This window comes from Bison bison, unplaced genomic scaffold (genome assembly GCF_000754665.1).
Source record: "Bison bison bison isolate TAMUID 2011002044 unplaced genomic scaffold, Bison_UMD1.0 scf7180017864265, whole genome shotgun sequence".
NCBI lineage: Eukaryota > Metazoa > Chordata > Mammalia > Artiodactyla > Bovidae > Bison > Bison bison.
Window position 1 is genome coordinate 956,266 of NW_011494837.1, and position 17,876 is coordinate 974,141.

The 17,876-nt window shown below is 35.5% G+C and overlaps 1 protein-coding gene across 1 annotated transcript in view; it reads right to left on the reverse strand.

The window, feature by feature from the left end:
* The window catches only part of EPHA6 (EPH receptor A6), a 1,018,858-nt gene that overhangs the window by 335,951 nt on the left and 665,031 nt on the right, over positions 1-17,876 (reverse strand). The window contains exon 7 of the mRNA XM_010848390.1: positions 6,140-6,302. Within this exon, the coding sequence (XP_010846692.1) occupies positions 6,140-6,302 (163 nt within the window). The remainder of the gene's footprint in view (positions 1-6,139; positions 6,303-17,876) is intronic.

Genomic DNA, 17,876 nt, shown 5'->3' on the forward strand with positions numbered 1-17,876 from the left:
TTTCTTTAATTTTGTATTTTTGAAAATCCAACCTCTACTCTAGATTTTTAATCTTTGCTTTTTGGTATTTGTTATCAATTTTGCACCTTTAAGAACCCAATCCTCATTACCCATTTTTACTTGGGAGCGAGATCACTGGCCTGATTGCTGTCTCCCCCTTTGGACTCTCATTTTTCTCCACCAGGTTGCCTCTATCTCCTCCCTCCCCCTTCTCTTCTCTGCCCAACTCTGTGAATCTCTTTGTGTGTTCCAGACTGTGGAGAACACTTAGGGAACTGATTACTGACGAGATCTGTCTCTCTCCTTTTGATTTCCCCCTTTATCCTCCTGGCCACCTCTGTCTCCTTCCTCCCACTTCTCTTCTCTGTGTAACTCCGTGAACATCTCTGAGGGATCCAGTCTGTGGAGGGCACAAAGAGAAGTGATTACTGGCTAGCTTGCTCTCTCCTCTTTTGATTCCACCTCATCTCATCCTGGTCATCTCTATCTCCCTCCTCCCTCTTCTCTTCTCCATGTAACTCTACCTCTCTGGGTGTCCCTCACTGTGGAGAAACTTTTCAACATTGAACTAGATGTTTTTATCATTGGTGCTATATAGATGGAGAAGTCTTGAGGCGACTGTAAAAATAAGACTGAAAGCCAGAAGCAGGAGGCTTAAGTCCAAATCCTGAGAACACCAGAGAACTCCTGACTCCAGGGAACATTAATTGACAGGAGCTCATCAAACGCCTCCATACCTACACTGAAACCAAGCACCATCCAAGGGCCAACAAGTTCCAGAGCAAGACATACCACGCAAATTCTCCAGCAACACAGGAACATAGCTCTGAGCTTCAATATACATGCTACCCAAAGTCACTCCAAACCCACTGACATCTCATAACTCATTACTGGTCACTTCATTGCACTCCAGAGAGAAGAAATACAGCTCCACCCACCAGAACACTGACACAAGCTTCCTAACCAGGAAACCTTGACAAGCCACCTGTAGAACCCTACCCAGAGTGAGGAGACTCCACAATAAAGAGAACTCCACAAACTTCCAGAATACAGAAAGGCCACCCCAAACACAGCAATATAAATAAGATGAAGAGACAGAGGAATACCCAGCAGGTAAAGGAACAGGATAAATGCCCACCAAACCAAACAAAAGAGGAAGAGATAGGGAATCTACCTGATAAAGAATTCTGAATAATGATAGTGAAAATGATCCAAAATCTTGAAAACAAAATGGAACCACAGATAAATAGCCTGGAGACAAGGATTGAGAAGATGCAAGAAAGGTTTAACAAGGACCTAGAAGAATTAAAAAAGAGTCAATATATAATGAATAATGCAATAAATGATATAAAAAACACTCTGGAGGGAACCAAGAGTGGAATAACGGAGGCAGAAGATAGGATTAGTGAGGTAGAAGATAGAATGGTAGAAATAAATGAATCAGAGAGCATAAAAGAAAAACGAATTAAAAGAAATGAGGACAATCTCAGAGACCTCTGGGACAATGTTAAATACCCCAACATTCAAATCATAGGAGTCCCAGAAGAAGAAGACAAAAAGAAAGACCATGAGAAAATAACTTGAGGAGATAATAGTTGAAAATTTCCCTAAAATGGGGAAGGAAATAATCAAGTCCAAGAAACCCAGCAAGTAAACAGGATAAACCCAAGGCGAAACACCCTAAGACACATATTAATCAAATTAACAAAGATCAAATACAAAGAACAAATATTAAAAGCAGCGAGGAAAAAACAACAAATAACACACAAGGGGATTCCCATAAGGATAACAGCTGATCTCTCAATAGAAACTCTTCAGTCCAGGAGGGAATGGCAGGACATATTACAGTGATGAAAGAAAATAGCCTACAGCCCAGATTACTGTACCCAGCAAGGATCTCATTCAAATATGAAGGAGAAATCAAAAGCTTTACAGACAAGCAACAGCTGAGAGAATTCAGCACCACCAAACCAGCTCTCCAACAAATGCTAAAGGATCTTCTCTAGACAGGAAACACATAAGGGTGTATAAACTCGAACCCAAAACAATAAAGTAAATGGCAATGGGATCATACTTATCAATAATTACCTTAAATGTAAATGGGTTGAATGTCCTAACCAAAAGACAAAGACTGGCTGAATGGATACAAAAACGATACCCTTATATACGTTGTCTACAAGAGACACACTTCAAAGCAAAGGACACATACAGACTGAAAGTGAAGGGCTGGAAAAAGATATTTCACACAAATAGAGACCGAAAGAAAGCAGGAGTAGCAATACTCATATCAGATAAAATAGACTTTAAAACAAAGACTGTGAAAAAAGACTAAGAAGGACACTACATAATGATCAAAGGATCAATCCAAGAAGAAGATATAACAATTATAAATATATATGCACCCAACATAGAAGCACCACAATATGTAAGACAAATGCTAACAAGTATGAAAGGGGAAATTAATAATAACACAATAATAGTGGGAGACATTAATACCCCACTTACACCTATGGATAGATAAACTAAACAGAAAATTAACAAGGAAACACAAACTTTAAATGATAAAATAGACCAGTTAGACCTAATTGATATTTATAGGACATTTCACCCCAAAACAATGAATTTCACCTTTTTCTCAAATGCACATGGAACCTTCTCCAGGATAGATCACATCCTGGGCCATAAATCTAGCCTTGGTAAATTCAAAAAAATTGAAATCATTCCAAGCATCTTTCTACCACAATGCAGTAAGATTAGATCTCCATTACAGGAGAAAAACTATTAAAATTTCAACATATGAAGGCTGAACAACACGCTGCTGAATAACCAACAAATCACAGACAAAATCAAAAAAGAAATCAAAATATGCATAGAAACAAATCAAAATGAAAACATAACAACCCAAACCCTGTGGGACACTGTAAAAGCAGTGCTAAGGGGAAGGTTCATAGCAATACAGGCTTACCTCAAGAAACAAGAAAGAAGTCAAATCAATAACCTAACTCCACACTTAAAGCAAGTAGAAAAGGAAGAAAGGAAGAACCCCAGGATTAGTAGAAGGAAAGAAATCTTTAAAATTAGGGCAGAAATAAGTGCAAAAGAAACAAAAGAGACCATAGCAAAGATCAACAAAGCCAAAAGCTGGTTCTTTGAGAGGATAAATAACATTGACAAACCATTAGCCAGACTCATCAAGAAACAAAAGGAGAAAAATCAAATCGATAAAATTAGAAATGAAAATGGAGAGATCACAACAGACAGCACAGAAATACAAAGGATCATAAGAGACTACTATCAGCAATTATATGCCAATAAAATGGACAACATGGAAGAAATGGACAAATTCTTAGAAAAGTACAACTTTCCAAAACTGAACCAGGAAGAAACAGAAAATCTTAACAGACCCATCACAAGCACGGAAATTGAAACTGTAATCAGAAATCTTCCAGCAAACAAAAGCCCAAGTCCAGATGGCTTCACAGCTGAATTCTACCAAAAATTTAGAGAACAGCTGACACCTATCCTACTCAAACTCTTCCAGAAAATTGCAGAGGAAGGTAAACTTCCAAACTCATTCTATGAGGCCATCATCACCCTAATACCAAAACCTGACAAAGATGCCTCAAAAAAAGGAAACTACAGGCCAATATCACTGATGAACATAGATGCAAAAATCCTTAACAAAATTCTAGCAATCAGAATCCAACAACACATTAAAAAGATCATACACCATGACCAAGTGGGCTTTATCCCAGGGATGCAAGGATTCTTCAATATCCGCAAATCAATCAATGTAATACACCACATTAACAAATTGAAAAATAAAAGCCATATGATTATCTCAATAGATGCAGAGAAAGCCTTTGACAAAATTCAACATCCATTTATGATAAAAACTCTCCAGAAAGCAGGAATAGAAGGAACATACCTCAACATAATAAAAGCTATATATGACAAACCCACCGCAAACATTATCCTCAATGGTGAAAATTGAAAGCATTTCCCCTAAAGTCAGGAACAAGACAAGGGTGCCCACTTTCACCATTACTATTCAACATAGTTTTGGAAGTTTTGGCCACAGAAATCAGAGCAGAAAAAGAAATAAAAGGAATCCAAATTGGAAAAGAAGAAGTAAAACTCTCACTGTTTGCAGATGACATTATGCTCTACATAGAAAACCCTAAGGACTCCACCAGAAAATTACTAGAGCTAATCAATGAATATAGTAAAGTTGCAGGATATAAAGTCAACACACAGAAATCCCTTGCATTCCTATACACTAATAATGAGAAAATAGACAAATTAAGGAAACAATTCCATTCACCATTGCAATGAAAAGAATAAAATACTTAGGAATATATCTACCTAAAGAAACAAAGACCTATATATATAAAACTATAAAACACTGGTGAAAGAAATCAAAGAGGACACTAATAGATGGAGAAATATATCCTGTTCATGGATCGGAAGAATCAATATAGTGAAAATGAGTATACTACCCAAAGCAATCTATAGATTCAACGCAATCCCTATCAAGCTACCAACGGTATTTTTCACAGAGCTAGAACAAATGATTTCACAATTTGTATGGAAATACAAAAAACCTCGAATAGCCAAAGCAATCTTGAGAAAGAAGAATGGAACTGGAGGAATCAACCTACCTGACTTCAGGCTCTACTACAAAGCCACAGTCATCAAGACAGTATGGTACTGGCACAAAGACAGAAATATAGATCGATGGAACAAAATAGAAAGCCCAGAGATAAATCCACGCACCCTATGGACACCTTATCTTTGACAAAGGAGGCAAGAATATACAATGGAGAAAAGACAATTTCTTTAACAAGTGGTGCTGGCAAAACTGGTCAACCACTTGTAAAAGAATGAAACTAGAACACTTTCTAACACCATACACAAAAATAAACTCAAAATGGATTAAAGATCTAAAGGTAAGGCCAGAAACTATAAAACTCCTAGAGGAGGACATAAGCATATGTACCCCAATGTTCATCACAGAACTGTTTATAATAGCCAGGACATGGAAGCAACCTAGGTTTCTATCAGCAGACGAATAGATAAGAAAGCTGTGGTAATTTCATAGCCTCAATATATTAAAAAGCAAAATGAAAGATAAGGAGAGTAAGGTGTTCCAAAGTCATGTAACATAGCATTAAATGTCATGTTCATTCTAAACCCAGCTCCACCATTGATTTTTTTTTATTTTAGAAATCCATCACATTGCTATCTTTATAAGGATGATATACATGGTTTTTGCTATGTACTTCAATGGAAAAATATTTAACTATTTAATTACAGTAAAAACGTTTCTATCATTGTTAAAATACCTATATTTGTATAAGAATTCAATAATAGCAAATTTAATATAAAAATTCTTATATAAGAATTATAAAAATTCTATAGAATGTGTACACGTGTACACATGTTCCCTATCCTGAACCCCCCTCCCACCTCTCCCCATACCATTCCTCTGGGTCATCCCAGTGCACCAGCCCCAAGCATACTATATATTAAATTTGAGGCTATGAAATTGAGTTTCTAATCAAGCCAATGCACCTACATTTGAATTTAAGTGCATTTCGGTGGAGTTTGTCTCTTGACCACTGTTTTTATTGATCTAATATAAGGGAATTGGTGATGGACAGAGAGGCCTGGCATCTATGGTCCACGGGGTCTCAAAGAGTCGGACGTGACTGAGTGACTAAACTGAACTGAATTGAACAAGCCAAAGCTGCAGAATTTTGAACTAACTGCTAAAATCATTTGCTCATGGCTTTACTCTCTTCCAAGTATTCATTAGTATCATGTTATGATGCCGAGATTGGCGAACAGTTAGGCAAACACCATCCATTGAGACTCACTATGTTATGGTCTGAATGATGAATTCTGCATAAAGAGACATATTTGGGCTACATTACAGTTGTGATAGAGCAAGGCATTTCATAGAAATATTTAACAATAGCCCCGACACATTAACTGAAATGACTATGAGTATTTACATGAGTAGAGTTCTGCTCAATAAGACTATTCAAAATTTGGGACATCAGATTTTCAGCTACCAGGACAGACTGAAACCACACTTAAATTAACAACTTACTTTACACTTTTGTATGAAACTTACTTTCATCTCCTGTTTCAAACTCAAACTTCTGACTGTAGCCACTGTATCCTGCTGCAGTCCTCACTCGGATATGAAAAATGTACTTGGTGGCTGGCTTGAGACCTGTGATGATGACACTGGGGGCCTTGGACCTTGTGGAGGAATAGGTGAGTTGCTCATGCTCCTGGGGACAAAGAAAAGAAGAGAAAGGGAATGAAGCAGTTATTCTACTTTTACCTGTAGACACTGCAAAATTAAGCTGAGGAATTATGCTCTATCAAAAATATTGATTAAAAAGTGGTACAAGCATGGTTTTCCATAATTTGGCATTTAGTTATTTATCAATTATGATGTGTATGATATGGTCTTGATTTGGAAATTTATTGAGAATGATGATTATTTTACATAAACTGTATTTGTATTTTTGGCGATTTGGATTTCTGACCCAACTCTAAGGAATGGTGGTGACGTGAGACCACGTGTACACAGAATGGCAACTGCATCTTAAACAAATGGGCACATTAGGTCAGACCACACCAGCAGAGTGCAAGGAACAAGGGTGGGAGAATTCAAGTACCCGCTACTCACTTCTACCCGCAGGTAGTGCCAAAATGCCGGCGCTATCCGTGGGTAGACCTGTGGGTAAAAGGAAAAATAAATTAATTGTTTTTTAAAGTTTGAAATCTTTTATCCCAAATCAAATGCGCTGTTCTGAAACTCAGTGATTCCCCAGTAGTAACACTGAATTAATGCAACTTAAGACACAAAACGATGAAAATTTTCTTTTGAGGGAGAATATACTTTTCTGAAAAAAATACCACAGTTTATTTTGTAAAGATGTACAAGATACATAATGATTGTGAGGTAGATTTTACACAGTCTGTCCACGAGGGAGCATCAAAAACAGAGAACAGTACAAAAGACAGCATACCTGAGAAATCAGGCAGGACTGGAGGCTTGGTTCCTGGTGACCTGCAGCTAACTCCTCACTAACAGGAACTGCAACTAACTGAATGCCCTAGTCACTCAGGGTCTTAAGTGGTTTGTCTTGTCCACAACCTGAGAAAAATTTACTTGTGCCTTTAAGACTGTTCATGATAGGCTGGTCCTGGGAACACATTAAACTCAATTCTGTTTTTGTATAGTGTTACTGTTCAATAACTTTATGGTGTTCTAACAGGGTAGCTGAAAAAAAATATATGAACAACTCTTCTAAATTCATAGGTCAAATTAGGCCACCAGGTCCTTGAATTAATTCTCTACTATTCTCATTGTAATGTAGCTAGAGATTCTCAGAGATATAAATAACTTTCAAGACCATTAATTAAATCACTCATTTGATGCTTATATTTGATCTGTCTTGATATTCCATCAAGATCCCATTTAGCCTTTGCCTGAAAACATCTGTTGTCCAGGAGATCTTCCAGATTAACAAACAAAGTTATAAAAATCCACAAACAGAATGTATCAAACTGCATTTATTGGCCAGTGATGCTACAAGATTTGTAACTATGAAAATAATTTTCCTTATGCTACTTTTGAAAAAATTCCTTATCTTAAAAGTCATTTTTAAACTTTATGGCTATATTTGTCAGAACTTTACATGCTACATGGTTATTCTCTGTCTAGCTGAGGAACTGCATTTGTCATCTAACTCCAAATAGAACTGTTTATTAAACACAAAGTACAAAGATAAATGAGTGTTAACAATAGCAACACTTTAAGTAAAAGGACAAAACAGATAAACTGCAACTTATATTTAGCCCTCGGTCACTTCTAGATTAGAAAGTAAATAAATATCTGCCTGCTAAAAATCCAAGAAAATAAAGTCTATAAATGGCAGTAATTATCTGCTAAGGCCTTAAAGAAGAAGCTTTCTATGATCAAGATCTTAATAATTATGGGGCTTAATTCCCATACTGTGGAGAAAAAAGTTTTCCCGGTGGCACAAAAGTAAAGAATCCACTTGCGAATGCAGGCGATGCAAGAGATGTGGCTTCAGTCCCTGGGTCAGGAAGATCTCCCGGAGCAGGAAATGGCAACCCACTCTAGTATTCTTGCCTGGGAAATCCAAGGACAGAGGAGCCTGGTGGGCTACAGTCCACGGGGTGGCAAAGAGTAGGACATGACTGAGCAACTGAGCATGCACTACTGGAAGAGAAGATCCTGTTTCTGGTAGAAGTTTGGAAAAACTTTTGGATGACTGTTCATTCTTAAATAGAAGAGGAGAATATTTCACCTTTCAACTCACGAGAGTTCCTCCGTCCAGGGCATCGCAGCCCTCTCTCCTCCTGGTGTTTCCAAGCTCTTGGGAAACCAAGTCAGCACTTGTCCATGACAAGCATAGGGCACTACTGTCCCAGAGTAATTTTGCTTAATTCCCTTTCTGTGGCACAGCAACTCCAGTTCAAAGTAGCTATGAGCAGGTAGAGACGGTGCTTTGCCACAGATCCAGGAGGGCTCAGTTCTGAATATGCCTGAATAAGGGATGTATGAGAGTTTTTCTAGAGTTTGTACAATATGGAATTGCTATTTGTATGATACTTATGTCTTCAACTTTTCTAGGTAATATATTCCACTGTTCATAATACTATCTTACAAGCTCTTCATCCTTGTTAAATCCATAGTAAAGTCTTCTCATTCTAAATATTATTCAATTTTAGTACTCGCTTTCTTGATCAAGCTTTCCAGAGGCTTGAACCAACTTTTGGCTTTATCTCTCTATCGTTCTATGCTTTCTATTTCATTTAATATCTTATCTTAATATAAATTATTTTCTTTCTTCGTATTAATTATGCTGTCTTCTAACTTCTTACATTTCATGCTTAACTCACTGTCAGTGTATCTTTTCAAATACAGTGTAAGTCTACAAATTTCTAAGTATTGCACTACTGTACTTTATAAGTTTTCATGATATATTATTAACCAGTTCTAGGAATTTACTATTTTCCAAAAAGATACTATTTTTTAGTCTTTGTGGCCAAACCAAGGTTATTATTTGCACACTTTTAAGGGTCAAAACAGGTTGTCAGGCAGTAAATAAATGACATTAAATGAAGCTCCAAAGGCATAACCCCATGGGTTGCAAAGTACACTGGACTGTGGTAAGATAATGCTGGCAGTCTTATGTACTTATGCTTATTGGCTGAACATGAAACAGTTTTTGCACTATTTCCCCTTGGATGAGCATGACTAATACTATCAGTTGTGGGACAAAACGTTTAGTAGCAATGCACTTAATGTAATGATATATATATATCATTTCCTAAAATGAATGTGTATACTTGTTTATTTCCTAAAATAAATGTGTATTTCTTGTTTATATATTGTTATTCACATATACTAAAAACAAAGTCCAGAACTAGGGCATTTACTGTCAAACAAAATACACATCTGTTATTCTCTAGAGATGTAGACATTTATTTAAGGTCTTCTTCTCAAGGGCAGATTCTGCAGCTTAGACTCAAGATTGCCCCTTTCCAGCGTCTGAGAATCTAGTTTTCCTGGGAGTCTAATCTTATTGTCACACTGAATCTTTCATTTACCTGAAATGCTCTAAGCTTTATCTATATACAAGTCAATTTTTCATGGTCATTAACAGGGATGTTCTTACTAGAGTCTGGACCCTCTTAGCATTCAATTTGAAACCTAATTTAGTGAAAAGAAAATAGGCTCAGGCGTCTAGTCATTAAGGCTGTATCTTTCTGCAACCAAAGGTAATGTGATCTGTATCAACAGAAGGCTGCATGTAAATAATTCTGGGTTGGAATTCTCCTGTCCTGGGCTCAATTTGGGTTCTGCTTCTATTATGTACCTTGGTAAGTTACCTCCAGGATGTTCATTTGCTCATGCAGAAAATTCATTCATTCCACTGACGTTTATTGAATGCTCACTAGGGTAAGGTTCTAGGGCACTATAGTAGATTTGGCTTACATAATTATCAAAGATCTACCTAAGCAATTATATTCTGTAATTTTTATGTCAGAAATATAAGCCTGCTCTCCCCTGTTGTGACTGATTCTCATCATGCCTCATCTTATTCTCTTGGGTTTCCCAGTCCCCCTTATGGAAGAAGATTCAATAGGCCCATAAAGTGGTCACTTTTTTTTTTTTTAACTGACTTGTTCTTGTTCTATTTCTTTTTCTTTTAATTTTATTTTATTTAACTTTACAATATTGTATTGGTTTTGCCATATATCAAAATGAATCTGCCACAGGTATACATGTGTTCCCCATCCTGAACCCTTCTCCCTCCTCCCTCCCCATACCATCCCTCTGGGTCACTTTTTAACTGGTTTGCTTTCTCTTAAAGTATTTGGCTGATCACACACACACACATACACTCACACATATAAAGTCTTTGGGTCTAAATGGATTTCTATAAGTTTTTTTTCTTAAATTTTAAACTAATTTGATTATACATGTGGTTAAAAGTTATGTTGTAGAGATTTTGCTACAGACATATAGATCTACATATATATCAGCAGTCATAAGGTAACAGCCATGATTTGTGCAATGCTTTACAATTTTCAAGGTATTTTCACACACATTCTTTATGTAATACTCATAATAATCTTATGGCAAGAAGAACTAGTAATATTTTTGGTCTCACTTAGCATATGATGGAACAGGTCCAGAAAGAATAAGTCACTTACTAAAGCAAGTCACATAACTAGTCAGCATCTTCTATTAAAGTTGTGATTTTTCACTATCCCCAAGTCAGGCAGATACATGTAGCACAAAAATGCTTATAAATTAGACTTTGAGCCAAGGTTATTTTTACACACTTTATGTTCTTGGTTATCTAATCACTAGAAATAACTTTAAATTTATGGTGGACTGTGAAGCGGGACATGAGTTTGAGTAAACTCCTAAGTTGGTGATGGACAGGGAGGCCTGGTGTGCTGCAGTCCACGGGGTCCTAAAGAGTTGGACACGACTGAGTCACTGAACTGAATTGAACTGAACTGTGAACCAGATAGTAATGATTTGATGGCATTAGAATATTTTTAAATAAAAGTTCCTCAGTGGCAGCAAGAATTCTCAACATTGAAAATTTCGAGTAGTAATATCAAAGATAAAGTTATTTTCTATTAAGGTTAACACATCTATTTAGTTTTTTTTCTATTTTGATATTATGTCATATGGACAGATTTCATGAAATTCCAAGGGGCTTATATTAATAATTCACCCAATCTTTCAAAGCATATTATTTCTATTTGGGGCTGGGAATAGAATTTGCTTGATAACGTCCAGGAGATTCTTCTAGAATTTTTGATGTACGATGGTACCCTGCATGGCTTTATACACAGAACAGCACTAAGAGGACAGATTAAAGCATTGTTGGATTTTTCTTTATCCTTTCAAGTCATGCCAAGTTTCAGTCATCAGGAATAGGGAAAAGTAGTATTAAAAATTAGCATTCTACTACCACAATCATTATTTTTTAATATCAATGTCCTAATTAAGCCAATGGTAAAGTTCCTGTTCTGCTGGATAGAAGACTGAAGCTATAGATTCCTAAGAAAATTTAACCCTGTGTATGAGACAGCAAAAGAGACACTGATGTATAGAACAGTCTTATGGACTCTATGGGAGAGGGAGAGGGTGGGAAGATTTGGGAGAATGGCATTGAAACATGTAAAATATCATGTATGAAACGAGATGCCAGTCCAGGTTCGATGCACGATACTGGATGCTTGGGGCTAGTGCACTGGGACGACCCAGAGGGATGGTATGGGGAAGGAGGAGGGAGAAGGGAGGAGGGTTCAGGATGGGGAACACATGTATACCTGTGGTGGATTCATTTTGATATTTGGCAAAACTAATACAATTATGTAAAGTTTAAAAATAAAATAAAATTTAAAAAAATAAAAATAAAAAATAAAAAAAAGAAAGAAAATTAAAAAAAAAAAAAAGTAGATATTAATAGCTCTGCTTGGGGTCCTCTAAGTTAGTGGTCTCCAACCTCTTTGGCACCAGGGACTGGTTTCATGGAGGACAATTTTTCTTCGGACTTAGGTGTAGGGGATGGAGTGTGCAACCTAGATCCCTCACATGCGCAATTCATAGTAGAATCTGTGCTTTTATGACAATCTAATAGTCTAATAATCTAATGCCACTGCTGATCTTCAGGCAGTAATGTGAGTGATGGAGAGTGGCTGCAAATGTAGATGAAGCTTTGCTTGTTAACCCACTGCTCACCGCCTGCTGTGTGGCCTGCTTTCTAACAGGTCAGGGACCAGCAGCAGTTCTTGGCTTGAGGGTTGGGGACCCCTAGCTTAATTATTTTTTGTCGTTTGTCTCTTTTCATTTTTGTATCTGTCTTTTTCACTCTGCATCTCTGTCTCTCTGTCTTTCTCTCTCTCACGCATACACACAATCCATCAACAAATTCATGGTAGAAGACTCTTGAAATGTCTCCACAATAATCTTCTCAAAACTAAACAAATTAAAACCACATTTAGAACATGATCTGTAGCAGAATATTTTTCCTGACAAAGCGAGAACTGCATAGCCTAGAAACATAACTTTTGAAAGTTTATCAAAGAATCTTGTTGTCTAAACAATGGTATAAACAAATCTGAAAATATTTTACTTAAATGAAGTCATTTCACATGACCTCCAGTTAAAGGAAAGCTTGTGTACTAGATCCTGTCAGAGTTTAATAATTATTTTCCAAAGAAGAGGGATACTGAATTTGGTTGCTTTTATTTTAAAGGTCATTATTACAAGAATGAAGCTTATGTGGGGGTAGGAACTTATCGTACCCTGGCTGAAAGATTTCTTAAGATTTTTCATATTTTTACTTTGATGTTGTAATTTCCTGATTACTAATGTGGATTCTCACTTGCTGTTGAAGTTGAAACAAAGATATTAGTTTCTGGAAAGGACAGCTTCCCTAAAATTAATACAAGGGCATTGTGCTTGGTTCTTCAGTTTGTTTTTGAATTTAATTAGAATGAGATCTTTTAATGTTCTTTGAGAGTCACCAACTCCCAGTGCACTCCAATTGCAGGATTTGTAAAATAGAGCATCAGAATGAGCTGTGCGAGTCCAGGAACTGAAGTTATATTGTGTCTGTAAGATAGACATAATTATAAAAGAGTTTATAGTTCCAAAAAGTCATCCATTTCCATTCTTGTATCAGTTTATTTGATTCATTCCAAAGAAGTATTAATCTATTTCTTTTTAAGAGTTCTTTAGAGAGAGAATCTTATTCTACTCTAGGCCAACCATATGGTACACAGGCTCTTCCTAAAGTCTAAGTTAATTGTCTTACTAAACTTTAAAAATAATATTTCTTTTTAATATGTGGAAAATGACTCTCCTAATGACTGAGCTGTAATAAGCTGCTATTTTCTCTCTGCTAATTATGACTGTCTACCTAGCAATCCATAGAAGATTAACTGAAAATATTTAGAACTAATAAGTCAATTAGTTAGCCAACATACAATTATCAGTTACTTTCTTATACACTAGCAATGCCCAGTAAAATTGTATTTTAAAATATTCCATTTACCATAGCAACAAAAACCTTATAGTTTATGACGAGAAATATGCAAGACCTATATAAGTAAATCTATAAGTGCTTGCTGTATAAAAAATCAAGTCCCTTATTTATCTTGTCTTATTGCAATGCAGAGATCTTTTGTAGAATACCACATAGCAGCAGTAAAAGCAGCAGCCTGATTTTCTTTTTTCTTGAATAGATTAGCTGTTAATGCATAACTGTTAAATACTATTATGTTTGATTTAGGTTTTTAATAGGTATCTAGGTGAGAACTTTTCTTCTTTTTTTCTTACACTATAATTTTGTTTGTATTATGCTTTTAAAATGTGAAATGAGTATTAAATGTTATAAAACAATTTATTTGTATTTGCAAAAGTAATTATACATTTTTCACCTTAATGTACTATATACTTATGAATAACTATCTTTGCATTCCTAAGATAATCCCTACTTGTTAACATATGGTTATAATATAGTTCTAAAATTTTTATTGTAGTCTTTGATTCAATTTGAAAATACTTCAAACAGAATTTTTATACCTCTCTTTTAATGATCTTGGCCTAGAGTTTTCTTATTTTTTCCTTTTTATTATCAATATTTGGTTGTACTATTTGAGTTAGGTTATATTTAAGAGAATACATTATGAAACTTTTTCATTTTTTAATGTTCCAGAATAATTGACATAACATGGTAATTATCTGTTCCTTGAAACCTCAATTGAGATAGATCATTTCAGGGACAGATATTTGGCCATGTTTTAAAATTATTTTATCCTATATTCAGATATTCTTCCTATTCATTTTTGTTTATCAACAGAAAATTATCCATTACATTTATAGATCTAAATTTACAATTAGGCTTGACTTATCATTGAAAATCTCTTTCATAAATATCATTTTCCTCCTTCCTGTCAAGCTTGCTTACTTTATCAGTCTTCAGAAACACTGGATTTTGATTTTATAAATTAAATACACTCTTCTGGTTCAGTTTCATTAATTTTTTATTTTGCACTTATTCATCTCTTCTTTCTCATCTTTTTCTGCATGGGTCATATACAAAGTTTGGATATATATGTATCTTAATATCATTTATTTAAAAATAGTTTGTATTTAAGTCTGTTACTCTTTGGTGGCTTAGACAGTAGAGAATCAGCCTGTAATGAGGGAAGCCTGGGTTTGATCCCTGGGTTGGGAAGATCTCCTGGAGAAGGAAATGGCAATGCACTCCGTATTCTTGCCTGGAGAATTCCATGGATAGAGGAGCCTCGTAGGCTATAGTCCATGGGGTCACAAAATGTCAAACATGACTGAGCAACTTTCACTTCACTTCACTCTTTAATGTATATTATTTAAGATAATATTCTAAACTTTCAAACAAAGAGATCATGGGGTGGCATGGGGGAATTAAACTTTTTTTTCTTTTGCTACATCATTTTCAAGAAATGATTCAAAGAATGACAGAATAATTTTATACTATATGGTTCCTTCCTCTCATTATTTCAATGTGTATCAATATATACCCCTAAATAGGCAGTAATAGCCTCAAAAACATGATATCAGTTCCTTCAAAGAACAAAATAAAAAACTAAAGGAGTGTTGGATGCATAGATAGTGTTTAATATTAATGCATATCTACTGATTGATATCTGCAAAGGAATACCTAGCCATCATTTAACATATGGTGCAGCTCTGGTCACATGTCATTGGGAACTGGACTACTAGAATTGTGCTCCAATGTGGAAGTGCAAATTGGGGTGGCGTCCAGCTCACAATGATTCTCCGAAGACCAGATCTAAGTTAGCCCCACAATCAGGGGAAAATAGGACTGGTGCCAAACAAAGATGATTGCCTCAAATATAAAAGAAAGCATAAATGCTTATGGATTTCTTCTCCAATGATACTTAATTCATAATGAGAAGATATATAGAGAGAATTATATTGAATAACCTCAGTTTTTCTGATTGCTGCACTCCTGAGTCTAGAACATTCTACTCTGCCTTGGATTAGACATTTTGACATCCTTAAGTAATCATCAGAATTGGGTTTTTTTGCTGGTAACCAAAAGAGTTGTTTTCTTTTCTTACATTCATTTAAGTATACAAGATGGAATTCTTAACTTGGAAGGAAGAAGAGTTAACAAGCTAGTTGGTAGGGTGTACTAAGTTAGTGGGTAAAGTGTATTTCTTTTTAAATTTTTACTTAAAATTGGCAACTGCAATTTTTACTTAAAAATTGGCAACTGCTATGACAAAATTACAAATTAAGTGTGAGTAAAAAAATATAGAAGTAGATATTCTAAGTACACAACTACTTTCTGACTGTACTTTCAGAGAAGTATCATTTAGTATACCACAGCTATAATTTACTATAATCAACTCTTGATTACTCCAGTAATCCAAAACAGGAGATAACTCTAAATCACTTTTAAAACCATTTATGACTTTTTTTCTTATATTCCATCTAATGTTCACCTAAAATGAAAATTAAAATGCATTCCTTGAATGTTAAATGTTGAGCAATAGTAGAGATAGTAGCAAAGTACACCTGATGGGAGAAGTATATTAATTAAGAATTAAGCATTCAAGCCGATTTTCAGAAAACAGTTAACTTATAATCAGATAATTAATTGTTTGAAATAGTGCTTAAATTTACTTTTAGGGAAAAATGGCTAAGTTATTACAATGTGACCTTTACAAAATACTGGTGCTAGAATGAGACCAATGGAGTCCTAATTGTAGTTAGTCTATGAGAACTGAGATGATTATACCCTCTCAAAGGGTTAAGCTTATTGTAAGAAAAATATATAAACACATTTATATATTTATATATAAATTTATATATTTATATAAATATATATCAGTCAGTTCAGTTTAGTCGCTCAGTCGTGTCTGACTCTTTGCGACCCCATGAATCGCAGCACGCCAGGTCTCCCTGTCCATCACCAACCCCCGGAGTTCACTCAGACTCACGTCCATCTAGTCAGTGATGCCATCCAGCCATCTCATCCTCTGTCATCCCCTTCTCCTCCTGCCCCCAATCCCTCCCAGCATCAGGGTCTTTTCTAATGAGTCAACTCTTCGCATGAGGTGGCCAAAGTACTGGACTTTCAGCCTCAGCAGAATTCCTTCCAAAGAACACCCAGGACTGTTCTCCTTTAGAATGGACTGGTTGGATCTCCTTGCAGTCCAAGGGACTCTCAGAGTCTTCTCCAACACCACAGTTCAAAAGCATCAATTCTTCGGCGCTCAGCTTTCTTCACAGTCCAACTTTCACATCCATACATGACCACTGGAAAACCACAGCCTTGACTAGACGGACCTTTGTTGGGAAAGTAAAGTCTCTGCTTTTCAATATGCTATCTAGATTGGTATATATTTATATATATATTATAATATACAATATAAAACCCTTTTACAGGTCCAACAGATGTGTTTAGCAGTATTTCTTTCTTTTAGGAACTATTATAAATAGGTAGTTCATTTAAAATAGGACAATTATAGGCTTATGCCTTGAAGTAATTCTGCAGATGCTGTGAGAGGTCTTTTTAAAAATTCTGTATGTGTTTTACTTGCCTGTTCTCATTGCTTAAAATATAATATTTCTAGTATATCATAAGCTTTCATAATACATTGGCCAAATATATTGAACAAGTAAATTGATGAATTAATTGCTCTATATGTATAGCTTTTAAATTATACATATTGTTACAGCAATTTAAAATTACTCTGCATAAATTAATGATATTTCAAATGAGAGATGAGAAAAAGTTGTTTTGCTGGCTTATGGTACATCCATAACCAAAACAATAATATTACGTCAGTATAGCTGACTTGTTTTCTTCATAACTTTGTGGAGAAGAGCCGATATTTTACTCGTCAAAAAATATTTTGCAAAACAATATGCTTGAAAACCTGAGATCTGTGCTGAAATATATTTTAATACTTATGTATATATAAATATTTCTTCAGTTTTAACTTTCCCATCTGTATTCATGTAACCTACCCTTGTACAGATGGGATATAGTTTTTCCTTCTGTGCTCTGTGCGTGTTAATCGCTCAGTCATATCCAACTGTTTGCGACTCCACGGACCGTAGTCCACCAGGTTCCTCTGTCCATGGGAATCTCCAGGCAAGAATGCTGGAGTGGGTTGCCAGTTCCTTCTCCAGGTGATTCTGTGCTCTATTACTCTATAAATATAATGGCTTTTAAGTATAAATTTAGAAATTTAATGTTTAAAGCTTGATA